We start from the raw sequence: 27,623 nt of genomic DNA on the forward strand, positions 1-27,623 counted from the left end.
TTTGAGCTGCTGGATCAAACCTCACCTAAAGTTCTCCTCCTGCCAGACTTGCCAGTTACATGGACCAGTATGTTACGTTTATATTGTGTAAGCCCATTTGACTTGAAACTTCAGTTACTTGCAACACAAACATTCCAAATCTGTACTGACCAACAGGATTTGGACCAGGGGCTGCAGTCAGTCACAGCCCAAGAGAAGCTGGTCCTGGCATCACGTACAGTAGCTTTATTACAGTTGAACTTGGGAAAAAGAAGAACAGTTTCCTAACAACCTACCCAACAACCTCAAATACAACCACCTCTGTTGAGATCTGTGTGCAAAGGGCGATGCAGCTCCATCCTGTCCTCTGGTGCTCACATCACATGGGACGCCTGGGCCAAGGCTCTTGATGGGAGGTGAAACAAACTTACAGAGGCAGGAGAAAGAGGGACTTCCTAGAAGGAAAGGATTTCTTTTTAATATCAAAAATTATAATTGTACAATATTGAAAAATATAGAACAAAATACAATTATTGGAGGAAAATTGCTCTACAATATCGTGTTGGCCTTTGCCACACATCAACCCAAATCAGTCACAGGTATACCCATCTCCTCCCTCCTGAAACCCATCCCATCTCCCACTCCATCCCACCCCTCTAGGTTGAGCTCCCTGTTTTACACAGCAAATTTTCACTTGCTCTCTATTTTACACATGGTAATATGTGTGTATTTCTATGCTGTTGTCTCAATCCGTCCCACTCTCTCCTTCCCCTACTGTGTCTACAAGTCTGTTCTCTATGTCTGCATCTCCCTTGCTGCCCAGCAAATAGGTTCATCAGTACCATCTTTCTAGATTCCACATGCATGCATTAATACATAATATTTGTTTTTTCTCTTTCTGAGTTACTTCACTTTGTATAATAGACTCTGAGCTAATCCACCTCATTAGGACTGACTCAGATGCATTCTTTTCATAGCTGAGTAATATTGTATATATGTACTACAATTTCTGTATCCATTCATCTGTCGGTGGGCATCTACGTTCCTTCCATGTCCTTGCTATTGTAAAAAGTGCCGCAACAAACATTGGAGTACATGTGTCTCTCAATTATGATTTTCTCAGAGTGTATGCCCAGTAGTGGGATTGTTGGATCGTATGGTAGTTCTATTCCTAGATTTTTAAGGAATCTCCAAACTGTTCTCTATAGTGGCTGTGTCAGTTTTCATTGCCACCAACAGTGCAAGAGGGTTCCCTTTTCTCCATATCCTCTCCAGCATTTATTGTTTGTAGATTTTTTAAATGATGGCCATTCTGAAAGATGTGGAGGTGATACCTCATTGTAGTTTTGGTTTGCATTTCTCTAATAATGGGCGATGCTGAGCATCTTTTCATGGGTTTGTTGGCCACAGGAAAGGTTTTTAACTGGGTCTGATATGAGACTGTGGACGGTGGGGCACAGAAGAGACATTCCAAGCTGAGAGAAGAACTGATGCTCAGATGTAAGCAGGAAGCTCTGGTCCCCACCTGGCAATGGGGAGTCTTGCTCTGTGAAGGCATGGTGGGCTGGGCATAGGCTGACATGGAGACAGGGTGCTGAGCTGGGGACAGTGATGGAGACCTGCAGGGGCAGTGGGAGTAATCGGGTGGGGGTGCCCTGTGGAGTGCCCGCTGGTGGGGCACAGCAGGGACATCTGCTGGTGCCTGACTGGACCTGGGGCTGTGGGCAATGAGGAAGCTCAGGTTCATCCCAAGTGCTGGGAAGCCAGTCAAAGGAAAGAGGGACCTCCCAGGGGGAGGACAAGGGTGGAGGCTCCTCTGGGATACAGGGGTCTGCCCCCGCACCCACGGGCAGCATGCCCCTCACTCCCAGCCACAGGCCGAGGTTCAGATGTAATGGATCCCGCCCAGCTCTGAAGGGCAGGCTGTGCCCACTGCCCCTCTCACCCGCCTGGACTGTGAGGGACGCCTCCCTCAGGATGGTTGCTGGGCTTTGGGGTGGATGAATCTTGATACACAGCCTAGCCCTGTGACTATAAGAAGACAGTCCTGTGAAGCCACCTGAATAAGAACTTGCTGTCCTTGTGCCGTGCAGTCCATGGTTGCAGCGGGAGGTGGGGGGTTGGAGAGAGGGGCTGGCTGGCTCCCCCACAGCCCCTGCTTCCGAGCCTCAGGCCCAGCCAGAGCCCAGGGAGCACAGGTGCTGGGCCCTCGCTGGGGTCCGTATCTCTGACTCTGGAGGAGATTCTTTCATTCCCGCAGGCAGGCTCTGCAGGTGGGTTACCCCTTTTCAGGGGGAGCTCCCTTCAGAAAGTGGCCCCCAGGTGGAAGGGACCCTGTCATGCAGCCCTGGTCTGGGTTGGGTGTGTTTCCATCAAGCCTGGAAAGCCCAGCACTGATGCAGCGCTTCCATGTGGTCTGTGCTGAGTTGAGGGTGTGAGGGCTGTGGCGCCACAGGCTCACTCGCATCTCCGGCCCTTCAGGTGCTCACAGAGAGGCCCTGCTGGGGCGCAGAAGGGCAGCCTCAGCCTGGGGGGTGGGTGCAGAAGCTCTGACCAGAGGCTCTTGAACCCAGACTGCAGTGCCCCCATGGAGCTCCCACCTGAAGCCAACTCGAGACCATCCCATGGGCTCTTGTGTCTTGGGCACCTGGACTCCACCCAATACTGAAGGCCTTAGCAGCAGGGAGATGATGAAGGGGGAGACCCTGGAGCATCGATCTGGAGCATTCTTGAGCCACCCCCTCTGGGCCCGGGCCACGCCCCGTGGCAGGTGGGAGGACAATGCCGGCTGTGTGCAGTCACCCCTGCCTCGCTGGCCCAAGAGGAGGGCCATGGCACTATCCCAGCCTCAGCCTCAGCCTCTCTTGATGTCTCTCCCTCCCCGCCCAGCCCCTGCTATCTGCCGTCTCTGACCGCCCAGCCAGGTCTCCTTCCAGGGCTTGGACATCAACAAGGTGAGCAGTTTCTTTTTTCCTTCCACCTGCCCTATTCATCCCGAGCAGCAGCAACAGAATGCAGTGGCACAGGGGAAACCTCTGGCAGCAGGAGCTCTAGAAGAAGAATCTGGAAAAGGGGGTGGGCCACTGAAGTTCAGGGCACCAACCAGGAGCCCAAGACCTTACCTGGCTAGATCCCAAGCTGCACCCACCCACCAAACATGGGGCAATGGCAGGGAGGAGTCCCCTGTCCCAGGGAGTCATCAGAATCCACCTTCCTCCCCCAGCCTCCAGGCCCCCAGTGTCTCCAGCTTAAGGAAATATCCAGTGGCCCCTCATCCCCAAAGGGCTCCGGGCCTGCTGGCCAGTGAGCCCCACAACCCCCAGCAGTTCCTTGGAGCTACAGGGCACCTGAAGCAGGAGTCCAGCTGCAGACCCCGGGCTGGGTCTCCCGGTCCAGTCCCGCCATGGACTCTGCGTACGAGATGGGCCACATCCGCAAGCTGCAGGCACGGCACATGCAGATGCAGGAGAAGACCTTCACCAAGTGGATCAACAATATCTTCCAGCATGGCCGGGTGAGTGCAGCTGGGCCCGCCCCACAGCTGCCTCCACTGTGCCCCCAGCTCCCTGGCAGGTGGACCCAGGGGGCCAACGGTGAGCTCAGCTGGCCAAGGCCAGTGATCCTTCCTCCAGGCTTGTGCGCTAGGTTTCACCGCCCAGGTCCTGGGATGGAGCAGACAGGAGAGGCTGGGCTGACCCTGTGCCTATTCCTCATCCCCTCCCAGGTGGGCATCGAGATCCAGAACCTATGCACAGAGCTGGCCGACGGCACCCACCTGCTGCGGCTGCTGGAGCTCATCTCAGGGGAGGCCCTGCCACCCCCCAATAGGGGCCGCATGCGCGTCCATTTCCTGGAGAACAGCAGCCGAGCTCTGGCCTTCCTCAGGGCCAAGGTGGGCACTGGGGAGAGGGCTCCTGGGCTTGGTGCTGGGGTGGGCGGTGGGGACAGGCCGGACGACCGGATCATCTTTCCTGGGCTGGCCACAGGGCCAAACAGAGGGTCTGGAGCTGGAATCCAGGAGGAGCAGCTGGGATACAGAGTCCAGGAAGCAAAGCCCTACTTTGCACAGTTCTCCCGGCTTAGAGAGCACCCACCTGGCTGGAGCTGGAACAACCATTGTCCCCAGTGGGCGGGAATGAAATCTGCCTTTGCCTACAGTGAGAGATTGTGGAGTCTAAGTTGAAAGATTCAGTATACTCTTAACCTTCTCCTTTCATAAAGGAGGAAAATATTTTTCAGGCAAGGCCCATGAGCAGCTGGTCAGCAGATCTTAGATGTGAGGGTCAGACACAGGGGAAAAGCCTCAGACACTACTGAGCCAGGCAGGGAAGGGAGGTGGTGTAGGGCTGCCTGGGAGAAGCTGGACTAGACAGCCGGGAGTGGCCTCCACAAACAGGAGGGATCCTGAGAGGAAGGGACAGCCCCAGAGAAGTCGTCTCTAAAAGGAGAGGAGAGCTCCAGAAACAGGGATCCTCATGGCCCATGTTGAGGGGCTGTGCAGGGGTCATTTATATTGAGAAGCAGGAATTGGGAAGCCTGGGGGCTCCTGGCTTCAGCTACTGAAGCATGAGGTGGCTGAGTCTGGAGGATGTAAAGTTACAGCTGAAACTGGCTGGGCTGAGCCTGAGTCCTGGGATGTGGGTCACAGGCAGCCCCTTAGGAGCCTAGCATGCTAGAGGGAGGCCAGGGAGCTGAGAGGCCAGAGCAAGGGATGGAGCACTGTGGTCCCTAGACTCATGGAAGAACAGAAAGCTGCCAGCCACGCAATGCCAGCCTACACTACTTGGTCCCAGGGCCAATGGCCTGTGAGCCAATCACCTCCTCTCCAGAACCTCAGGAAGGTGCAAGCCCTGTAGCCCTTGTCAGAAGCTACTCAGTACCCTTCAAGCTCAGAGTCGTAACGTGTCACAGATATATAGCCTATGAAGGTGACAGCCTTGTCTCCATTATTGCTTGGAAAGCCTGGGTTTGCCTGGCCTTGGGCCTGCCGACTTCTCCCCTGGGGACCTCCTGGGTCAGGACAGACAGAACCCCTTCCATCCAGCAGCCAACCCTTTGGTTACTATGAGTCTTCTCTAGTACATGGGCTTTGTGGCTGAGGTCAGAAAAATATGCCCACAGGTGCCAATACCCCTCATTGGGCCAGAGAACATCGTGGATGGAGACCAGACGCTCATCCTGGGACTTATCTGGGTCATCATTCTGCGTTTCCAGATTTCCCACATCTGCCTGGACAAGGTATGTCTCAGCCCCCATGCCCAGCTGCCCAGCCCAGCCCAGACCTGGCCTCCCCTCAGGGCCCTGGGGACAGAGCAGTTCCACCTGACCATTAGGATGCCCACAGTGGATCCTCGTCATCCACACAACTACTATTCACTCTTCAATCGCAGGCAAAGGATTCAGAGTGTCAGAGAGATTCTAATATGCTGAAGTAAGAACTGTTAATAGATTTATGGACTTCAAGTTGGGTCTGGGACAAGTCATTTACTAGTGAAGGGGGCCAAGTTGCCTGCCCACCACCTGCCTTTCACGGCTAATTTATTGTTTTCTACTTGCCATTGAAACCCTGTAACTTTCATTACCCCCTAATGTACTATTGGGGGAAATAAAACATACAGATGAAGCCCAGCCCTGAAGGTTTCCAAATCCTCAGGATCCTGAAAACCAAAGAGATGGTTCCTCATCTTCCTCCATTCTCTCTCTCATTTTCCACAACTGGGTCAGGAAGAGTGAACACATAAGTCCGTAAGTCCTTATATAAATGTTCATAGTTCCATGGTTTCCAAAACCCCACCTAAAACTCAATCCCAGTAGGTTAGGAAAGCCAACTTGGAGCTTGAAATCTTAAAGAAAAGAAGCCACAGATTTGGCTCAAATCCAGGAGGACCCTTGACACTCATGATGGGATGGTGATCCCCAGGAGAGCAGGGGCCTTGCCTGCCTGCATCCCCAGGGCCTACCACCCATGTGGCGAATGAGTGGATGGATCAACTTCTAACTGACCTCAAGCCCTTCCAGGAAGCCATGCTCCCCTCCCCACCCCCCTAAGCCAGTGGCTGCCAAGTGCAGCCAAGTGCCCTGCCACCCCTTCCCTTGGGGGCAGCAGGTCTACATTGTCCCCTGACTGGCCACCAACTGGCCAGCTGGCTCTCACGTCTGCAGCCAGCTCAGGCCCTTCTCCCTGCAAAACTCAGATGTGTCTGGGACCAGGCTAACCCCACGCCCTTACATGCTCACCCCCAGAATCACTCCTGGCTCATGTCTGCCAGCCTAACCCGGCTGCTCAGCATTTCTGGGATGGCCTGGCTCTGGCAGAGCCCAGGTCCAGGCCCTGGACTCCTTCCCCACCCTCCCTTGCGCTGCTGCATACTAGTCCCTTCTGTCCAAGCTCCCAGGCCCAGAGGACGGGGAACGGAATATAACCTGCCGTGCTTTGATATTCTGAGTTTTGGGGGGTTTTTTTGGAGTATAGCTGCTTTACAAGGCTGTATTATTTTATGCTGTACAGTGAAGCAGCTATACATATACACATATCCCCTCTTTTTTGGATTTCCTCCCCATTTAGGTCGCCACAGAGCAGTGAGTAGAGTTCCCTGTGCTGCACAGTAGGTTCTCATTAGTTAGCTGTTGTATACATAGGAGCGTATGTATGTCAATCCCAATCTCCCAAGACATTCTGAGTTTATAAACAGAAATTGGTGGAAGAATTGGAAGAAGGGAGTTCAGTTCAGTCACTCAGTTGTGTCCGACTCTTTGCAACCCCATGAACTGCAGCATGCCAGGCCTCCCTGTCCATCACCAACTCCTGGAGTTTACCCAGACTCATGTCCATTGAGTCAGTGATGCCATCCAACCATCTCATTCTCTGTCGTCCCCTTCTCCTCCTGCCCTCAATCTTTCCCAGCATCAGGGTCTTTTCAAATGAGTCAGCTCTTCACATCAGGTGGCCAAAGTACTGGGGCTTCAGCTTCAGCATCAGTCCTTCCAATGAACACCCAGGACTGATCCTCTTTAGGATGGACTAGTTGGATCTCCCTGCAGTCCAAGGGACTCTAAAGAGTCTTCTCCAACACCACAGTTCAAAAGCATCAATTCTTCGGCGTTCAGCTTTATTTATAGTCCAACTCTCACATCCATACATGACTACTGGAAAATAGTAGCCTTGACTAGACGGACCTTTGTTGGCAAAGTAATGTCTCTGCTTTTTAATATGCTGTCTAGGTTGGTCATAACTTTCCTTCCAAGGAGTAAGCATCTTTTAATTTCATGGCTGCAATCACCATCTGCAGTGATTTTGGAGCACCAAAAAGTAAAGTCTGCCACTGTTTCCTCATCTATTTGCCATGAAGTGATGGGACCAGATGCCATGATCTTAGTTTTCTGAATGTTGAGCTTTAAGCCAACTTTTCACTCTCCTCTTTCATTTTCATCAAGAGGCTCTTTAGTTCTTCTTCACTTTCTGCCATAAGGGTGGTGTTATCTGCATATCTGAGGTTATTGATATTTCTCCCGGCAATCTTGATTCCAGCTTGTGCTTCTTCCAGCCCAGCATTTCTCATGATGTACTCTGCATAGAAGTTAAATAAGCAGGGTGACAATATACAGCCTTGATGTACTCCTTTTCCTATTTGCAACCAGTCTGTTGTTCCATGTCTAGTTCTAACTGTTGCTTCCTGACCTGCATACAGGTTTCTCAAGAGGCAGGTCAGGTGGTCTGGTATTCCCATCTCTTTCAGAATTTTCCACAGTTTATTGTGATCCACACAGTCAAAGGCTTTGGCATAGTCAATAAAGCAGAAATAGATGTTTTTCTGGAACTCTCTTGCTTTTTTGATGATCCAGCAGATGTTGGCAATTTGATCTCTGGTTCCTCTGCCTTTTCTAAAACCAGCTTGAACATCTGGAAGTTCATGGTTCATGTATTGCTGAAGCCTGGCTTAGAGAATTTTGAGCATTACTAGAGTGTGAGATGAGTGCAATTGTGCGGTATTTGGAGCATTCTTTGGCATTGCCTTTCTTTGGAATTAGAATGAAAACTGACCTTTTCTAGTCCTGTGGCCACTGCTGAGTTTTCCAAATTTGCTGACATATTGAATGCAGCACTTTTACAGCATCATCTTTTAGGATTTGAAATAGCTCAACTGGAATTCCATCACCTCCACTAGCTTTGTTTGCAGTGATGCTTCCTAAGGCCCACTTGACTTCACATTCCAGAATGTCTGGCTCTAGTTGAGTGATGAAGAAGGGAGAAAAGGAGAGAAAAAAAGGAGATGGGGACTCCAGGGTGTGAGGGGCAAGGGAGGGGGTGGATGGAAGGGGAGGACCACTGTGGGCAGGACAGGGACAAGGAACAGAAGGCAGGGAAAGAAGTGGAGCCTGGAAGGAGGCGGGAAAGAAGCACTGAGTAAAAGAGGGATGGGATGGGGGGGGGGTGAGGGGAAATGTGCGGAAAACGAAAGCGGCAGAATAAAAGAGATTATCAAGGAGACAGAAACCAGCTGTAGATGTTCATTTCCCAGTCTGAAGAAGCCATGTGTGAGGGAGGCCTTGTGAGGCAGACGGGTGGGCTCCGCATGTCAGAGGTTTCTAGGTCAGGAGAGACCCTCCCCTAATAGCCAGGGGACCCCAGGCAGTTTCCTGACCCCTCTTACTGCACCTGCTGTGCTTCCTGAGAATGTAGCTACTAACAGTGCCCACCTCTGGGGGCTGTGCCGGGGGCAGAGCCATGTGTGTGCGCTGTGCTGGCAGAAAGCCCATGGTGACCTGGAGTCGGTCTAATGAAGCCCAGACTCAATTCCGTGTGGCCCAGGGTTGGTTAGCACAGTGCCCAGCCCAACCGAAAGGCTGGAGAGAGATTTCCCTAGTGGTCCAGTGGCTAGGACTCTGCCCTCCCAATGCAGGGTCACAAGTTCGATCCCCAGTCAGGGAACTAGAGCCCATATGATGCAACTAAGAGTTCACATGCTATAACTGAAGATCCCAAGTGCCACAACTGAGACCTGGCGCAGCCAAACAAATAAATATTTAAAAAGAAAGGAAGGCCGAGAGAAATGGGAGCTACCGCTGCTGTCCTCACCAATTGTGACTCAAAACCAGCTGCTCAGAGGTGACAACTTTCAGGCTGCCCCACTTCTTTGTAAGGACAATCTTTCTCTCGCACCCCCAATCCCTGGCCAGCACAAGTAACAGCAAGTGCAGTCAGATGCTCTGAAGGACAGGCCGTCCACACCGCCTCCAGGTAGGGGAGCAGGATCACACTGTGCCCAGCCTGCCTCTCCCACAACCTGCGGCCTCTGCGGCCTACCCACCTCCCATCCCATGCCTGCACGGTGACCGCTGTCCTGTCCTTCCAGGAGGAGTTTGGGGTCAGCGCAGCCCAGCTGTCTGCCAGGGAAGCTCTGCTGGTCTGGTGCCAGCGGAAGACTGCCGGCTATGCCAACATCAACATCACGGACTTCTCCCGCAGCTGGAGTGATGGGCTCGGCTTCAGTGCCCTCATCCATGCCCACAGGTGAGCATGTGGGAAGGGACCCAGCACCTCCAGCCCTGGCTGGCCTGAGGCAGGCCTCTGCTTCCTTCTCAGAGGCCTTCCACCCACTGAGCTAACTGCTCCAGGACTTGGGTCTTCAACCCACCCATTATCCCATATCTTTCTGGCCCCTTCAACTGGGCACAATGGTAGAGACACTGACTCTGAGCTCCTGGTCTGTGATACCCCTCCCCCCTTCCATAGAACTAGCCAGGTTTGCCTCTGACCCCTGCCTTCCTCTACTCTCTGTGTCCCTGATTGTCTTTTCAGTCCGCTCTCTGGCAAGCACCTGTCCCTTTTGGAGCTTCCCCCTGCTACCCAGGAGGCTGAGCCCCAAGCAAAATTAACCCTCCCCTCTCCCAGTCCTATTCCTTGAACCAGGGCCTTAGATCATCATCAGGAGGAAGCTAGTGCCCAGCAAGGTGGGAATGACCCTCTTAACAAGTCCACATAAAGCTGAGCAGTCCCTGATTCTGGTGAAGAGCTCTGCCCGCTCTCTGCCCAGGCCAGACCTGCTTGACTACAGCTCCCTGCGTCCCGACCGCCCGCTGCACAACCTCCGCTGTGCTTTCCACGTAGCTGAGCAGGAGCTGGGCATTGCTCAGCTGCTGGATCCAGAGGACGTGGCAGCCCTACAGCCTGACGAGCGCTCCATAATGACCTACGTCTCCCTCTACTACCACCACTTCTCCCGCCTGCACCAGGAGCAGACCGTCCAGAGGAGACTCGCAAAGGTTGGGAACAGAGAGAAGATGGCATTGAGGAGAGGCGGGACGAACATGGGCTCCGGGGTCAGCACACCCTGTGCCCTTTCCTCCCTGTGTGACCTTGGCCACATCATCTAGCCTTACTGTGCTTCATCTGTAAAATGGGAGTGATGATGCCTGGGTAACACACAATTGATTCTGGGTAACAGAGGCTGCTGGGAGTGCTCAGGGAGCATGAGCAGACTTCCTGGCATTCAGGGAAGCCGGAGAGCAGCACCTCTCCCTGCCCTTCCCGCTCCCTCTCGGCTCTTAGGTTGTTAAGCTCCTAATGGGATTAAAAGGCACAGAGAGCTGGACTCTGCAAGGACAAGCACAGGGCAGCTCTGCTGGGCCGAGTCCATGTTTCTGGGGGGCTTTCTTACCCTCTGGGCACGATGGCAGAGGCTGAGGCCTGGGAGGGCTGTCCTCAGGGTTGGTGTCTCAGCTGGGAGTCGGGGAGGTGATCCAGGCCAAAGGCTCGGAGTTGCTTTAAGGGTGTGGGGGCCTCAGGGAAGGGAAAGAAGAGCACCTCCAGTGTTGAGGCCAAACGGGGTAAAATAAGATAGAGGAAGGCAGGACGGAGCCACACTCCTGGGTCTGAGTGTGGAATGGAAGCAGACCTGCTTCTCCGGGGGCTGGGAGCACCCCCACTTCAGCGTATCTTCACCTGAGAGCAGGAGCTACTGTGTACCTGGGCAAGCCTGGCACTCAGCACCCAAAAGGGGAAGGCCTCCAGGACCTGGAAGCCAGGGTGTGCCCCCCAGGTGCTGGTCTGAGCCCTTCCCATGTCCTCCACCAGATCCTGCTTCAGCTGCGGGAGTCAGAGGTGCTGCAGACCCAGTATGAGGAGCTGGTGGCCGACCTGCTGTGCTGGATTGCAGAGAAGCAGGTGCAGCTGGAGGTGCGGGATTTCCCAGACAACCTGCCCGCCATGCGCCAGCTACTGGTGGCCTTTGCCTCCTTCCGCAGCCAAGAGAAGCCACCGAGACTGCAGCAGCGTGGGGCCACGGAGGCCCTGCTCTTTCGGCTGCAGACAGTCCTCCGAGCCCAGAACCGCAGGCCCTTCCTGCCACCCGAGGGCCTGGGCCCTGCAGAGCTGTCCCGGTGCTGGACAAGCCTGGAACGGGCGGAGGCCTCACGGAGCCGGGCCCTGCAGCAGAGGCTCCTACAGCTAGAGCGGTTGGAAACCCTGGCCCGGCGTTTCCAGCGTAAGGCAGCCCTCCGGGAGAACTTCCTGACAGACACAGAGCAGGTGCTGGACCGGGCCGCAGCCCTGCCGGCCAGCCCGGCCATGCTGGAAGCGGCCGCCCAGAGGCTGGGCATGCTGGAAGCCAGTATCTTGCCCCAGGAGGGGCGCTTCCAGGCCCTGGCCGAGATTGCGGACATCCTCCAGCAGGAGCGCTACCACGGTGGGACAGAGGTGGCCAGCAGGTGAGCCCCGGGCATGGGACAGTCTTCAGAACAGGCTAAGGCCTTCCTACCATGCCCCTCTCTTTGCAGATGCCCGCTCCTGGTCACAGAGGTGGGGGTGATTTATGGGTTTGGGGCTCCCTTTTAAAAGATCTATCTCTTGGGAATTCCCTGGCAGTCCAGTATTTAGGACTTGGCGCTTTTACTGTCAGAGCCCAGATTCGATCCCTAGTCAGAGAACTAAGATCTCACAAGATGCACAGCGCAGCATAAATAAATAAAAAAAAAGATCTAGCTCCCACTGATGCCTAAAATTCCAACCTCTGTAATTGATCCCTTTGGTAAAGCACTGTTCTTTCTAAATAGCCTCTTATTAATTTATTCACTAAAACTAAGCATTTATTGAGTGTCTTCTATGTCCTAAGTACTGTTCTAGGTGTTGGAGATTTAGCAGTGAAGAGGGCAAATAAAAATCCCCCCCCCCATAGAGCTTGCATACTACTAAGGAAAACACAAACATATATAGTCTGTGAGACAGAGATTTTAAAAGATAATAAAGCAGAGTAGGGGCATATGAGGTGCCAACGTGGGCAGAGGGAGTTATACTGAGTGGTCAGAGGAGGTTTACTTTTGAACAAAGACCACCCACTCAGTGGACATGAGCTTGGGTAAACTCTGGGAGTTGGTGATAGACAGGGAGGCCTGGTGTGCTGTGGTCCATGGGGTCGCAAGCAGTTGGACACGACTGAGCAACTGAACTAAAAGACCAGAAAGAAGTGAGAAACCATAGAGATATGATGACGGACTATACTAGGGCAGTGTCCCAAAGGGGCACATGCCTGGCATGTTTGAAAAAAAGACGTGGAAGCCAAGTGAACAAGTTGTAGTTGAGGTCAGGGAGGTATGGAGGCCAGGGGTGGTGGCAAAGATCCTGCCGGACCCTGCAGGACACGGTAAAGACTTGGTTTTTACTCAGCAGAAGATGGGAGATCATGGCAGGACTTGAGCAGAGGAGTGACATGATCTAACTTTTATTTTACAGTGATCATTCTGGATGCCATGACAGGAGTAGACTGAAGGGACAAGGGCAGAAGCAGAGAGAACAGTCAGGAAGCTACTGCACTAATCACTTAGAATAATGGAGAAGGGGAGGTGATGAGAAAGGGAGGGGTTCTGCCTTTATTTTGAGTCCAAGGGAATTTGCAAACGGATGAGATGTGGGATGTGAGAAAGCGAGTCATCCAGTTCCTGGCCAGGGCACTGGGAAGGACGGAGTTGCAGTCACCTGAGATGAGGACTGGAAAGAAGGCTTGGGGGTCAGAGGAGGCCTGAACCTCCCAGACTCTCCTTCCAGTTTTTCTGCCTGTTTCTAAAAGGCAGGGACACTGCCCCTACCACTCTAGGTTAGGATGCTCACAGCCCCAGCCACAGTACTCAGGTTCCTCCAGTACAGACAAGTCCCCCACCACCAACTGTGGACCCCAAGCTTCCCTGCCATGGCCCAATGGACACCACCCTTATTCTCACATCCCCCAGGCAGCTGGAGATCACCCAGCGCTGGAAGCGGCTCCTCCAGCGGCTCCAAGGGCAAAGGAAGCAGATAGCAGGCATGCAGGCTGTGCTGAGCCTGCTGCAGGAGGTGGAGACTGCCTCCGACCAGCTCAATGAACTGCAGGTAGGCCCTGGACCAGTGGACCCCTGGGGGAACATAGCAGCATACACCAGTCCTGGCATTCATGGGGACCCAGCACTCTGGGACGTTAATGACCACTCATCTGTCCCTGACCAGGTGCTAGTCAGCTCCATGGCCTGTGGGCAGAAGCTGACAGAGGTAGAGAGGCTGCTGCAGAGGCATGAGCTGCTGGAGGCCCAGCTCTCAGCCCTTGGAGCCCACGTGAGCCATCTGGCCCACCAGACAATGAAGCTGGACTCTTCCATGGGCACTGCTGTGGAGGTGCTGCAGGCCAAGGCCAGGGCGCTGGCCCAGCTCTACCAGAGCCTCATGTCTCTTGCTAGGTCCAGGTAAGAGCCCACCCAAACTCCTCTACCCTCTCCACAACTTTTCTGTAATCCAGATTACCTCCTGCCCAGGTTTAAACAGTGCTGCCTGGTGACTTCCTATACCCTGACCTAGTCTCCTCTGTTGAGTGATCCAGGGACAGGAGAGCTCCTATCTAAGGGGAGGTGTCTGGGCCTGGTGGGGAACCCCTCCCCAAGTCCCATTACTGCCCAATCCCCTCTGTGGCCCTTGCCATCCCTCAGGAGGGCCTCGCTGGAGCAGATGCTGCAGCAGGCAGAGCTCCTGCACAGCTGTGAGGAGGAGGAAGCCTGGTTGAGGGAGCATGGACAGCTGGTGGAGGATGCGTCCCCGGGCCCGGATCTCAGCCAGATCGCAGCGGCCCTGCAGAAACACAAGGTGCCCTCTACCTTGTATCCTGGCTCTTGCCCTCTCCCTGCCACCCATCCCTTCCCTCACCCAGCTCCCTCCTCTGTGCTCCTCCAGGCCCTGGAAGCCGAGCTCCATCGCCACCAGGCCGTGTGTGCTGATCTCGTGCAGAGGGGACGCAAACTGGGAGCCTGCGGGCCCCAAACGTGGCCGGATCCCTGGGAGCGGGCTGAGGTGGTGCAGGGCATGTGGCAGCAGCTCTGGGCCCGGATGGATGAGCAGGGCGTGAGGCTGCAGGCGGCCCTGCTCGTCCAGCAGGTAGCAGGGCAGTGGGAACTGGGTGGCTGGGCAGGGAGTGCAGGGTCAGCCCATGTGTGCCCAGCCTGCCCTCCTCCTCACAGTACTTCATGGACGTGGCGGAGGCAGACTCATGGCTTCAGGAGCAGCGGTCTACACTGGAGAGTGCATCCTTTGGACAGGACCAGGTGGCCACCAAGGCCCTACTGTGGCAACACCTGCGTCTGGAACGCTCTGTGCGCACCTTCAGGACCGAGCTGCGTCGATTAGATGAGCAGGCACAGGTGGCCACAGCCCAGGCAGCACTCCTGGTACGTAGAGACAGGACAGGGATCCAAATCCATGGGCCCCCGACACCAAGTGTGCACTGCGCCCTTGACCACACAGTGTGGAAATGAGGTGGCCCTTGTGGCCCCTGACGTGCCTTCCCCTGGGGTTGGAGGTGCCCACTCCTTCTCAGCATCATCTCCCCTGCTGTCCTAGCCCAGAGATAGTAGAGTACTGTCTGCCCATGGTTGGAGGACATCAGAAGGTAGTTAGGCATTGCTCACTTCGCCCACAAGTTCCCAGGCACTGATCAGTTTCCTGCAGCAATGTCCCTCTACTTTGACCACCAGGCCTAAGGTGGCCTGTCCCACTTCAGCCCTATTTGGCTGTCTCTCTCCTAACTAGGCCTTTTTAGGCTTTGGGTGGCCAAATCACTACCCCAGACTGCTTTCTGAACCCCCTCCCTCAGTTTATTGAGCCTCCAGTTTAAAAAAGAAAAAAAAAACAAAAAACACATACCTACATGTTGGGCAGGATGGTTCAGGCCTCTGAGGGTATGCAGTTTCTTTCAAGAAGCTGTACATGTAGCTCAGGATGTGTGAATCACAGCCCTCAGGTCCTGCACTCACGTTTGGTCTGTCTGCCCTCATCCCACGACTGAAGCGACTTAGCATGCACACACCCTCATGCCAAGGAAGCTCCATGTCCCGGGTGCCTGCAGACCTGCAGCATGAGTCCTCGTGTCTTGGAAGGGGCCTGGTGGCATAGTCGGTACTGATCACCAAGACCAGACTACCAGGTCTGAAAGTTCTGTGGTTCTAACTTAGCTGAGATTGAGCTATCTCTTTTCCTTTGCATTTATTCCCTGGATCATATAATCAACAATTTTTGAAAATAGAACCACAACGTGTTAGCAGTTGTCTGGTCCAGCCCCCTCTCTTTACAGATGAGGTAACCAAGGTTCATAGAGGCCAAGTTACTGCCCTCACACCTGCTGGAGCAGTTGCCCAGCTCCTGTCCAGGGCTGAGACAGCCCTATCCCTATCCCTATCCCTCCCTGTGTGGCTATAATGTGTGACTCCTGGCACTGGCATTATATGAACACATGCTGCTTTTGGTATTGCTTTCTTCTATACTATGTGGCTGCCTTCTCCAGTCTGAGTTGTTTAAATGAATGATGGGAGGCACCTTATCCTTCTTTTGTGGCCTCTACTGCCCAGCCAGCCCTGGCACTGATAGAAGGCTTAGTTCTAATCTCTGGCATTTTCAGACCCTTGCTTTGCCCAGTGGTAGTGGGGAGGTACAGAGATGCCCCCTCTCCTGTGTGTAGGGAGTCACTTTGGCAGCTAAGCAGAGCCTTCCCTCCTCCATACAGAGGGAGCCCCCAGAAGGCTGGAGCAGAACTGATGGAGATGTCACCAGGAGACCTCAGGATGGGACCCAAATTTTAGCACTGCGGGGCAGCCCTCAGGTCAAGACAAGTTTCATCTACAGAGGTATAAGGCCAAGACCCCACATGGGCACCTTAACAGAGCATCAGCAATCTGTGTGGCTCTTGGGGGCATCCAAAGACTGAAGGGAAGAAGTTAAGGAGAGGAGGAAAGATATGAAGCTGCCTGAAACTCTGAGTCTTCCTTTGTTCCCCTCCCTTTCCAGTCTTTCTCTGTGCCTCTTCCTTCTCCTCAACCCCTGAGTGGCCAGCCTGGCTGCTGCTTTTGCGGTGTCTGACCCCAGCCCGGGGCCAGAGACACAGAGGGACAGAAACTCCCCATCTGGAACGCCAGCCTGGGCTCCCTGCGACCCCTCTATGCCCCAGCTCCTGCCACCAGAGCCTCTTTGCCTCATCCTCTGCAAATGCTCACCAAGCTCACCTTGCCCTTCAAATCTTTCCCGACAGCCCCAGCTGTTCTGGCCGTCTTTCACCCCCTGGGCCCCCAAAGTATTCATTACACACACTGCGCGTTCTGCTTATCCATGCACAGTCCTGCGAAGTGTCCTAGGTCTGTGGGCATAAGGCCTTCAGGAGCTCAGGAAGCTCTGGCCCTCATCCTCCTCTGGCCTGCAGGGCTCCTGGCACAGGACTGAGTCATGAATAATCCCCCTCTCCCATCCCCACTGGCCAACTCCTGGCTTAAGAAGAAGCACAGGGCCGGTGTGGCCCTGAGAACCTGTGTTCCCACAGGCATGCACTTCACCCAGCTCCCGGGAGAGGCCCGGCAGCCCCCACACCAGACGGACCCCGACACCCCAGGGGGCTGCCAGGCCACAGTGCCCCTCAGGCACATCATGGGACAAGAAGCTCAGGTACAGCTGCTGGCCCACCCTGCCAAGCCTCCTGCTCCTTCCTGGGAGCCCTTCCAGACACGCTGACCTCTGTCCTATGGGCACAGGTGGTGTCTGCCCTGAGCTCTCCGAAGATAGGCCCAAGAAACCCGGGGGCCTGGCATGAGGTTTCCTGCCACTCTGGTCCATGGGGCACCCAGAAGATGGCCCTCTCAAATGAGCCTGATCCTGGCTTTGACCCCAACACCATCCTCCAGACACAGGACCGCTTGAACCAGGACTATGAGGGCCTGAGGGCCCAGGCAGAGGTAACACTCCTTGTTCATGGAATGTTTACTCCCTTAGTCTGGATCCTGGGCTGTGAGCCCAGAGACAGAGCGGTGACAGGATGCGTTCCGTGCCCTCGAGGAGCTTGGGTCAGGGCAGAGAAGGTGTGAAACAAGTCATTAGACGGATCTGGGTAAAATGGGAGCATGAAGGGGAGGTCAGGTAAGGGCGGGGAATCAGGGGAGGCATCTCTGAGGGATGGATGTTTAGGCGGAGACTTAAACAAAGAGAAGCTGAGAGCAGGTGAGTCAGGGGCATGGCAGGGGGAGATAGTGGGAAAGAGTGTTCTGAGCAGGACCTGGGCAAAGGCAGGAAAGAGGCCCAGTGGAGGAGCAAGGACCAGGGTGCCTGGAGCACAGCAGGGAGGCCTGGGAGCAGCTAGAGGAGAGCCTGCAGAGGAAGGGGTAGGTGGCAGGGCCAGACCCAGGGAGAAGCGCAGATTGTACCCAAGAGCAAAGGGTGTGAGTAGGATAAGAGCAACGAGCATGCTCTGCCGGGCCCTCTGCCACAGGGTGGAGGGCCCAGCAGTGGGACAGGGACTGTTGCTGGGCCTGGCCTTGGACTCTGCGGGTTGGGAGGTGATGGGGGACCTGCTCTCAGCGTCGCATGGCAGGCACTGGCCCTCACCCCAGCCTCTGGGCTGGCCTGTCCTCAGCGCCGCAGGGCCCAGCTGGAGGGGGCGGTGGCCCTGTTTGGCTTCTATGGCTTATATGGGGAGCTGCAGTCCTGGCTGACCAAACAGACAACGCTGTTGCAAACGCTGCAGCCCGAGGCCAATAACTTGGAAGTCACGCAGCTCAAGTATGAGGTACGTTGCTGCTGAGAGGGGTCTTGCCTGCTTGGCCCTGCTGCTCTGGTGATTCCTGTCCTGCTCCCTCCTCACACCTCCTGCCTCTCCCTTATTCACTCCTGTGCCCCAGTGCTCTGTGTCAGCTGTGGGCCTGTCTGGGAGGAGGGAGAGGAGGATTTGGCCTTGAATTATTTTTTTTTAATTGAGGTATAATTAGCATATAACACTGTATTTTTTCAGGTATAATTAGATGTCATACATCGCAAAATGACCACACTGTAAATCTAGTAACATCCTCCAGCATACATGCACAGTAACAAAAGTTTTATTTTATAAGTGTGTACCCTTCACCCATCTCACCCACTCCCCATGCCTCCCCTATGGCAACCACCAATCCATTCTCTGAATCTATGAGCTTGGGGTTTTTTTTTAATCACATATATAAGTAGGATCATATGGTATTCGTGTTTCTCCATCTAACTTATTTCACGTAGCATGATGCTGTCAAGGTCCATCCATGTCATCCTGATTGGCAAGATTTCAGTTCTTTCTTGGGGCTGAATAATATTCAGTGCTCGTGTGTGTGTGTGTGTGTGGCATTTTCTTTGTCCTTTCATCCACTGATGGACGCTTAGGTTGTTCCCACACCTTGGATTTTGTAAATAATGCTGCAATGAACATGGAGGTGTATATATTTTTTGGAGTAGTGTTATTTTCTTCAGATAAATACCCAGAAGTGGAATGGCTGGATCATGTGGTAGTTCTATTTTCCATATTCTGAGGAACATCCATACTGTTTTCCATAGTGGCTGCACTAATTTACATTCACACAAGCGGTGCCCTGCTGCTGCCGCTAAGTCGCTTCAGTCATGTCCGACTCTGTGCGAGTCCATAGACGGCAGCCCACGAGGCTCCGCCGTCCCTGGGATTCTCCAGGCAAGAACACTGGAGTGGGTTGCCATTTCCTTCTCCAATGTATGAAAGTGAAAAGTGAAAGTGTAGTTGCTCAGTCGTGTCCGACTCTTAGCGACCCCATGGACTGCAGCCCACCAGGCTCCTCTGTCCATGGGATTCTCCAGGCAGGAGTCCTGGGGTGGGGTGCCATTGCCTTCTCCGCAAGCACTGCACAAGGGACCCTTTTCTCCACATCCTCACCAACGCTTATTTATTGTCTTTTTGATAATAGCCTTTCTAACATGTATGAGGTGATATCTCAAGGGTTTTAATCTCCATTTCCCTGATGATGGTGATAAGCATCTTTTCATGTAACTCTTGACCATCTGTATGTTTGCTCATTTTAAAATTGTATTATTTGATTTTTTGCTATTAAAATGTATAAGTTCTCTGTACATTTTGGATATTAACCTTCTATCAGATGTATGATTTGCAAATGTTTTCTTCCATTGTCCCATAGGTTGCCTTTTCATTTTGTTGATGGTTTCCTTTGCTGGGCAGAAGCTTTTTAGCCACTTGTTTATTTTGTTTTTGTCACTTTGCTTTTGGTGTCAAATCCAAAAAAAAAATCATTACCAGACCAGTGTCATGGAGCTTACCCCACGTGTTTTCTTCTAGGAGCTTTATGATTTCAGGTCTTACGTTCAAGTCTTTAATCCATTTTGTGCTAATTTTTATGCATAGTATTAGAAAGTGTTCCAGTTTCATTCTTTTGCTGGCAACTGTCCAGTTTCCCCAACACTATTTTTTAAGAGACTGTTCTTTCCCCAGTGTATAGTCTTTATAATCTATAGCTCCTTGGTCATCAAATTAATTGACCATATATGCATGGGTTTGTTTCTAGGTTGTCTGTTCCATTGATCTATATGTCTGTTTTTATCCCAGTACCATGTGTCTACCTGTAATACGGGAGACCCGGGTTCAATCCCTGGGTCAGGAAGATCCCCTGGAGAAGGAAATGGCAACCCACTCCAGGATTCTTGCCTGGAGAATCCCAAGGACAGAGAAGCCTGCTGGGCTACAGTCCATGGGGTCGCAAAGAGTCGGACACGACTGAGCGACTTCACTCACTCCACTCACCATACTGTTTTGATTTACTATGCCTCTGCTAAAGAGTTTGAAATCAAGGAGCATAATGCCTCCAACTTTGTTCTTTCTCAAGATTGCTTTGGTTGTTCGAAATCTTTTATTGTCCCATACAAATTTTAGTCTTCCAGTCCTTAAGCATAAAATATCTTTATATTTATTTGTGTCTTCTTTGATTTTTTTTCATCAATGTCTTTTAGTTTTTAATGAACAGATCTTTCACCTCCTTGGTTAAATTTATTCTTGTGCTGCGCTAAGTTGCTTCAGTCATGGCTGACTCTTTACAACCCCATGGACTGTAGCCCACCAGACTCCTCTGTTATGGGATTCTCCAGGCAAGAATACTGGAGTGGGTTGCCATTTCCTTCTCCAGGGGATCTTTCCAACCCAGGGATCAAATCCACCTCTCTTATGTCTCCTGCATTGGCAGGCGGGTTCATTACTCCTAGTGCCACTGGGAAGCCCAAAATTTATTCCCAGATATTTTATTCTTTGGGGTGTAATTGAAAATTTAATTTCTATACACTAATAAGGAACTATCATAAAGAGAAATGAAGAGAAGAGTCCCATTTTCAATTGCATTCCCAAAGAATAAAATAAAAAAATTTATTCCTAGGTATTTTATTCTTTGGGATGCAATTGCAAATGAGATTCTTCTCTTCATTTCTCGTTCTGATAGTTCCTTATTAGTGTATAGAAATTGAACATATTTCTGTATATTGAGTTTTGTATCCTACAACCTTACTGAATTCATTTATTCTAACAGTTTTTTGGTGGAATCTTTTTTAAAATTTTATTTATTTATTTTTGGCTATGCTAGGTCTTTGCTGCTGCTCAGGCTTTTCTCTAGCGATGGCGAGTGAGATCTACTCTAGTTGTGGTGTTCAGGCTTCTCATTATAGAGCCTTCTCTTTGGTTACCGAGTGTGGGCTCCAGGGCATGTGGGCTTTGGTAGTTGTACATGTGGGCTCAGTTGTGGCTCCTGGACTCTCGAGAACAGGCTCAGTAGTTGTGGCACATAGGCTTAGTTGCCCCATTGGCATATGGGATCTTCCCCAAGCAGGGATTGAACCCGTGTCTCCTGCATTACCACGTGGATTCTTTAGGGTTTTCTATATATATAAAATCTTGTCATCTGCAAATAGTGACAGTTTGGCTTCTTCCTTTCCAATTTGGATGTCTGGTCTTGAATTTTTAAAGGGCTATCCCAGCCCTTTAAGGACACAGACCCCCGTCCTTCCAGAGGGATGCAGCTCAAACATCTCTGTAGCAGTGCATATCTGAGGTCATTCCTAGTATTAAGGGGACTGTAGGAAGAGAAAAGGCCTCCTCCAGGCCTGGAATCTCCTTTCCCTAGAACTTCCTCACTGCCCTGGCTGTGGGAAGAGGCCTCTGGACTGAGGTTAACAGCACCGCTGAGCAGCTGAAGCAGAGGTGTCCTGGAGATTCCCCCCAAATCCAGCTACAGCAGGAGGAACTGAGCCAGAGGTGAGAATGAAGAGGGAGTGCTGCTGAGTGGAGAAGGCTGGCTAGTGCCCAGGCCTGAGTACCTGCTTACCTGACTCCTGAGATGCCAGTAAAGAAAGACTAGTCAGGGATGGGAAGAGAGGGTATGGGGATGGCCGGCCAGCCAGCTCTTGTCACGCGAGCCTTGACCAAGGCCCCAGGTTGGATGGAGAGGTGTCCCTGTGACATGGCATCCCTGAGACAACCCTGTTCCCTCGGCCCAGGTGGGAGCAGCTGGAGGCCCTGAAGAAAGAGAAGGAAACACAGCTGGTGTGCACAACACACGTGTGCAGTTTTCTGCAGGAGTGTGGATCCACACAGGTCCAGCTGCAAAACCTGGTACTCCAGCTAGAAAGCTTGGAGCTGGGGAACTCAGAGGATGGCCACCATGTTCTGCGAGTGGGCCAGCAGAAGATGCTGGTGCTGGAGAAAGACATTCGCCACCTGCAAAGGGCAGCTAGCAAGTATGGCCAGGATTCAGCACAGCAAAGCCCCAAGCAGGGCTCTGGAATGGGGAGGAGGACAGAAACTGAGGTGGGAGGATGGATGGGGTATGCCATCGGAAGGGCAGAGCACAGATTGGGAAACAGTGTGAGAACATGCTCATGGTGAATGAGAGCCACCCGTGCTCGCTGCCCCTCCATTGAGGGTGAGGGGGCAGTTCAGAGTTGCCACCACTTGCCCTGGGGAACATACGCCTGGGCCCAGGGCCAGGGGTGGGGCACTGACTGGGCGGTGGGTCCTGTCCACAGGGTTGAGGAGATGGCCCCTGCAGAGAGCCCGTCCCTGCAGGGACATGTAGAGACACTGCAGGGGCTGCTGGAGCGAGTGCGGGAGCAAGTGGCCCAGCGGGCCCGGGCCCGGGCCCACCGGAAATTCCTGCAGGAGAGTGAGCGGCTGCTGCTGTGGGCGGACAGTATCCAGGCCAAGCTCCACAGCGAGGAGGAGGCGGTGGATGTGGCCTCAGCCCAGCGGCTGCTGGAGAAGCACCGAGACCTGCTGGAGGAGATCCACCTGCAGCAGGAGAGGTCAGGACGAGAGGGCAGGTGGGGCACGCATTCGGCTGGCCCTGGCCTGTGGGGACGGGGCACCAGGAAGGGACAGATGGGGAGCGGCGTGTCACCAGGGGCGTGGCCCAGGCTGGTGTCCGTCCTGGCGCCTGAAGCAGGTTTACAAAGAGGCGGGTGAAACCAAAGACTGGTCAGACATCTTGAATGTGTTGGGGAGGGACCCGGGGCAGAGTCTGAGCCTCCTGGAATGTTCTATCCTGTCCAGGCCTGGCCATGCCCCATGCAGGGGAGCATGGGGGACTGCTCTGTCAGGGTGGCCGAGCCACCTAACCTATTCTGGGTAATACAGACCCCACAGGCCCCTGGAGCAAAAAAAATGGCTCAGCCTCTTGCCGCCCAGGACTAAGACAACACCCTCTTCAGTACGGCGATGTCTCCCCTCGTCCTGCAGGGGTGGGTGCAGTCTGCGGCCTGTGCCACATATGAAGGAGCCTTCAGGTGGCCCAGTGGACCCTGAAATGCAGCCCACCCCTGCTAACTAGATGCTACCACCCACTTGAGGGCTGCACCAGCTCAGAGAAGTTGAGCCTTTTCCTAATTCACACGAAGGTGTCACTTGTTCTCAAACTGTGAGCCTGGGGGGCATACCCGGCAGAGGGGTCGCTGCCTTTCCTAATCACTCTAGGCTTCACCCAGGCTTGCGGTGACCCCACAGCCAGTATGTAGGCGGTCTGAATGATTTCTTCTGGGTGCGCTGCCCAGCCATCCACTGGCGTGGGCACCGCCATCATCAGCATGGCCAGCTGGAGCAAGGTGTGACATGCAGGGAGCACGGGAACTAGTGAGCCCCAAGTGCTGGGCTGGGCTTGTTACGTTTGCTGTCTCACCAGTGGCCCAGGGCATAGCTATCCCACAGGATGAGTGGACCCCCGGGGCTTACCCACCTCAGACCCCTGCCAGTTACCCTCACCTCAGAGCTCCTGGATGAATGAACTGTGTAGGCCAGAGGGGAGGAAGGTTGGCCCAGGGAGCAGACAGGGTTTGACCCTCTGCCTGTTGTCCTGGACAGGCTGCAGCAGCTGGAGACTCAGGGCCAGCCCATGGCAGCCTCGGGCTCCCCAGACTTCCGAGAGGCAGCTAGTACCCTGAGGCTCCTGGGCCACCAAGGCCAGGAGTTGAAGGCTGCCTGGGAGCAAAGACAGCAGCAACTGCAGGAGGGGCTGGAATTGCAGAAGTTTGGTCAAGACGTGGATGGTTTCACTGCCTCCTGTGCCAACCATGAGGCCTTCCTACAGCTGGACAGCCTCCAGGTATGGAGCTGGGGGTGTGCAGCTGGGATGTGCCTTCCCCAGGAAGTAGGAGCCTGAAGCCAGGCTGGGCAGGGAGGCCCTTGGGTTGGCAGTGGGTGAGATGGTGCTGACCACTCCCCTCCTCTCAGCCTGACCCCAGTCTCTGTGTCTCTAGGAGGGTGTGGTGGAGGCCCAGAGCCTGATGCAGAAGCACCAGGAGTGTGGGTGGCTGCTGGATGCCCTTGGCTCTAGAACAGAGGATCTACGGGCACGTGGCAAGAAGCTGGCTCAGAGCCGACACCCCGCTGCACACAAGTAAGCCTGGGCCTGTCTGGACAGGGCCTGCACAGCCCATTACCCTGAGGCTGGGAGAGTGCCCAGGGAGTGAGGGGACAGCAGGGTGAACCTTGGGCTGTGGTGGGTCCAACCTTTGTGGTGGGCCTCAGGTAGATTGGAGCCTTCACCTACCCTCCCTGACTCCACCTGCCCTGCAGGGTCAGAGAACAACTGCAGAGCATCCAGGAATGGTGGACCAGGGTCCAGGAGAGGAGTGAGCAGAGAAGGAGGCAGCTGCTGGCCTCTCTCCAGCTCCAGGTGAGGGGTTCCCCCCCAACCCCTGCCCCAGTGCACGAGACCTTCCCGGGAGGAATGCCTCAGAGTCCGCTGCTGAACTACAACTGTGCTGTGCGGGGCACTGCAGTTTACAAAGCACTTTCCCAAGTGTTTACCGACCCTCCCAGCACCTCTTGTGAGATGAGTATCATGACTCTGATTTTTCCAGTTGAGGAAAATCAAGGCTCGGGCCACACTGCTTAGAGACAGGCCTGGACCCAAAGTCTAGGCCCCTCCCTCGGCCAGCTGCTCCTCAGCCCCAGCGTTTCTGGCCATGCTCCAGGCTCTTGCATGGGTCCTGGGCTCCAGCTGCAGAGCTTGACTCTGTTGGATGTCTGTTCTGCCCCCGATGGAGGCTCAAAGCTGGGCCAGTCCACAGGCCTCCTGGACACAGAGGGCCATCCATGATCTGATGTGCTGAATCAGGGGGCTCCTGGCCAAATGCCCCTCCTCTCTGGGCACTAGGTGCTGTGAGGCCAGACCCTGATTCTCCAGGCTTCTTTCTACTGCTTTCCCTGAGACATTTTTCTCCCCATCTGTTTCCTTGTTCCCACTTGGGAGCAATAACCCCTGCCCCTACCTCTCCTGCACCCTAGGATTGGCTCCTCAACCTGCTCTTCCCCTCAGGGCACCCTCAGACCCCTCTTCCAAGAGGTCCTCATACCAGCCCTCACCACACTCTGTAATAACCACCCTCCCCTGGTTCCTGGGCAGGAATGGAAGCAGGACGTGGTGGAGGTGATGCTGTGGATGGAGGAGAAGGGGCGGGTGTTGGTGGACGAGCCATCTCGAGAGCCCAGCAACATCATGAGGAAACTCAGGCGGCACGAGGCAGCCACGTGTGAGCTGGCAGCCACCCAGGGGCACGTGGAGGGCCTGCAGCAGGTGAGGGATGCTGGGACCAGGGTGCGGGGCCTGCTCGGCTTCATGTTTCCACTGCAGGAAGAATGGATCTCACTCTCCAGAGCATTAGCATCCCCTAGCTTCCTCCTTCACTCAGCGGGCAACCCCGGTCTTAGCACGCAAACCAGCCCAGAGAGCTTTTCTCGTCCCTTCCCCTCAAGTCTAAGAGGTAGCCCCCTAGCCTGCCGCCTCTGCCTGGACACAGTCCTCCTACCAGCTGTCCAGTGCCTGCTCACGCCACACTATTTCCAGGCATCAGAGGAAAGCCCTCCCGCCAGTGCCCACAGATCTGGGGCCACACGAACAGCTGGAGGCGCCCTTGCGGCCTGTGGAGTGCAGCTTGCAACCAGTCACTCCCACTGCTGCCCCCGGACCCAGCCCACCACGGCCACTCCCAGTACCAGCAGCTCAACCAGACACCCCAGGCCTTTGTGTCCACTGCAGGTCGGGAGAGAGCTGCTGAGCAGCAGGCCCCATGCCCAGGAGGACGTGCAGGCCAGGCTTCAGGGCCTAAGTAGCAAGTGGGAAGAGTTGAGATGCAAGATGGCAGAGCGTGGGAAGCAGCTCCAGCAGACTCGGCAGCAGGACCAGCTCCTGCGGCTGCTACAGGTGGGCCCAAGAGAGGGGAGGATCCAGGAAGGAGCCTGAATAGACAGGAGAGAAAGTGGGGAGAGGAGGAGTCGGGGCGCTCTACTGACTCTGGAGCGGCCCTGAAAAGTCCTGCGGCCTGTGGAGGCCTCTAGCCTGTGGCCTGTTGACCCCAGCTACCCACTGTTGGCCAATCCAAGACTGCCCCCTATGTGCCTGTGCGTGCTCAGCATGACTTGAGTCTCCCTGAGAGGCAGAAGTGAGAGAGGATGGGGACACTCATGAGGCTCTGGGAGAAGGATTGGGCACCGCGGGTTGGAGATAGACAGTGGCGGGGACAGAGATTCCCCAAACAGTGCTTGGTGAATCTGGCGTGCTGCTAGCCCTGCAGCCTTAGCGTCCAAGAAGGGCCACTTGCCAGTCTGCACACGGGCAGCCTAATGCAGCGCCCTGATTCCCTCCCCAGGAAGCCAAGGAGAAGATGGAGCAGCTAGAGGGGACCATGCAGATGGCAGAGATGGGACAGGACCTGGGCTCCAGCCGGGGGCTGCAGAAACAGCACAGCCAGCTGGAGGCTGAGAGCCAGGCACTGGCCAGCAAGATGGCTGCCTTTGTCCCCGAGGCCCGTCAGGCAGTCAGTTCCCAGGCCATTGTGGAGGAGACGCAAAAATACCTCCAGAGGTACTCGGCTGCTTGTCCCACCCCCACCCCATTGTGTGTAACTGCCTGATTTCACCCAGTGGGCCCAGCAGAGTGGCGCCTCAAGGCCCTGAGGTTGTCCATGCGTCCTTCCCTTATGAGTGGAGTCACTTCTGAGGTAGGAGAGTCAGAGACCCCAGCCAGTCTTCCTAAGCACCCCACAGTCTAAAGCCAGGGAGGTCATCCGGGTGGGAGGTCATCCGGGTGGGAGCTTGGGCCCTGGGCCTTTCCAGCTGCCTCCCCATCTTCAGATGTTCCCCAACCCCTGCCTCTTCCTTTGTGGCCCCTGACTTGGATGAGGAAAGCACTGGGCACTGGACCTTGCCTGTTCCCAGCCTTTCTGTCTCCTCTGTCCACCCAGGTTCAAGGCCCTGCAGGAACATCTGGCCAGCCGGCGACGGCAGCTGCAGGCCTCGGTTGAGCTGTACCACTTCCACCACCTGAGCAACGCGGAGCTCGTGTGGATAGCAGAGCACATGCCCATGCCCAGCACCAGCTCTGCTAAGTACCCATATGATGCCCACCACCTTCTCCACAAGCATGAGGTAACAGTCCCCGTTTCCTCCCAGGATCCCTGACATGCCTTTCCCAGAGCCTAGATGCCCTCCTCCATGACTCAGGGAGTCCTGATTTCCAAGTCTCTGCCCCCAGCCCTTCTCTGCCTGCAAGGCACATCCACGGCTCTGTTCTGGGCCCCCAGTGGCTAAGGAGTGCCCTGAAGTGGCGCCCTTCATGCTGTTCTGTGGCAGGAACTCCGGGTGCAGGTGAGAGCCCACCAGGGACAGGTGCAACAGGTGCTGGGCTCCGGACGACACCTCGCAGCCTCCGGGCACCCCCAGGCCCAGCACATCATGGAGCGGTGCCAGGAGCTGGAGGGCCGCTGGGCGGATCTGGAGCAGGCGTGTGAGGCACAGGCCCGGCACCTGCAGCAGGCTGCTGCCCTCCAGGAGGTATGATGCAGA

At 54.5% G+C, this 27,623-nt stretch overlaps 1 protein-coding gene across 2 annotated transcripts in view; it reads left to right on the forward strand.

The window, feature by feature from the left end:
• The first annotated feature begins 1,276 nt into the window (after positions 1-1,276).
• Positions 1,277-27,623, forward strand: part of SPTBN5 (spectrin beta, non-erythrocytic 5) — a 51,713-nt gene continuing 25,366 nt past the window's right edge. The window contains exons 1-24 of one of the 2 annotated variants that reach the window (XM_044925195.2): positions 1,277-3,493; positions 3,704-3,871; positions 5,101-5,217; positions 9,333-9,490; positions 10,014-10,242; positions 11,054-11,685; positions 13,201-13,339; positions 13,454-13,686; positions 13,927-14,080; positions 14,168-14,368; positions 14,452-14,658; positions 17,005-17,205; positions 17,880-18,032; positions 21,412-21,542; positions 21,785-22,024; positions 22,313-22,588; positions 23,640-23,880; positions 24,035-24,174; positions 24,354-24,453; positions 25,186-25,356; positions 25,819-25,983; positions 26,429-26,643; positions 27,023-27,206; positions 27,411-27,611. In XM_044925195.2, coding sequence (XP_044781130.2) covers positions 3,383-3,493; positions 3,704-3,871; positions 5,101-5,217; positions 9,333-9,490; positions 10,014-10,242; positions 11,054-11,685; positions 13,201-13,339; positions 13,454-13,686; positions 13,927-14,080; positions 14,168-14,368; positions 14,452-14,658; positions 17,005-17,205; positions 17,880-18,032; positions 21,412-21,542; positions 21,785-22,024; positions 22,313-22,588; positions 23,640-23,880; positions 24,035-24,174; positions 24,354-24,453; positions 25,186-25,356; positions 25,819-25,983; positions 26,429-26,643; positions 27,023-27,206; positions 27,411-27,611 — 4,767 coding nt within the window. In that variant the 5' untranslated portion in view covers positions 1,277-3,382. Of the gene's footprint in view, positions 3,494-3,703; positions 3,872-5,100; positions 5,218-9,332; positions 9,491-10,013; positions 10,243-11,053; positions 11,686-13,200; positions 13,340-13,453; positions 13,687-13,926; positions 14,081-14,167; positions 14,369-14,394; positions 14,659-15,989; positions 16,111-16,796; positions 16,919-17,004; positions 17,206-17,879; positions 18,033-21,411; positions 21,543-21,784; positions 22,025-22,312; positions 22,589-23,639; positions 23,881-24,034; positions 24,175-24,353; positions 24,454-25,185; positions 25,357-25,818; positions 25,984-26,428; positions 26,644-27,022; positions 27,207-27,410; positions 27,612-27,623 lie in introns of those variants that run through there. The other variant, XM_044925194.2, reaches the window with a different exon arrangement.

This window comes from Bubalus bubalis, chromosome 11, assembly GCF_019923935.1.
Source record: "Bubalus bubalis isolate 160015118507 breed Murrah chromosome 11, NDDB_SH_1, whole genome shotgun sequence".
NCBI classification, from domain to species: domain Eukaryota; kingdom Metazoa; phylum Chordata; class Mammalia; order Artiodactyla; family Bovidae; genus Bubalus; species Bubalus bubalis.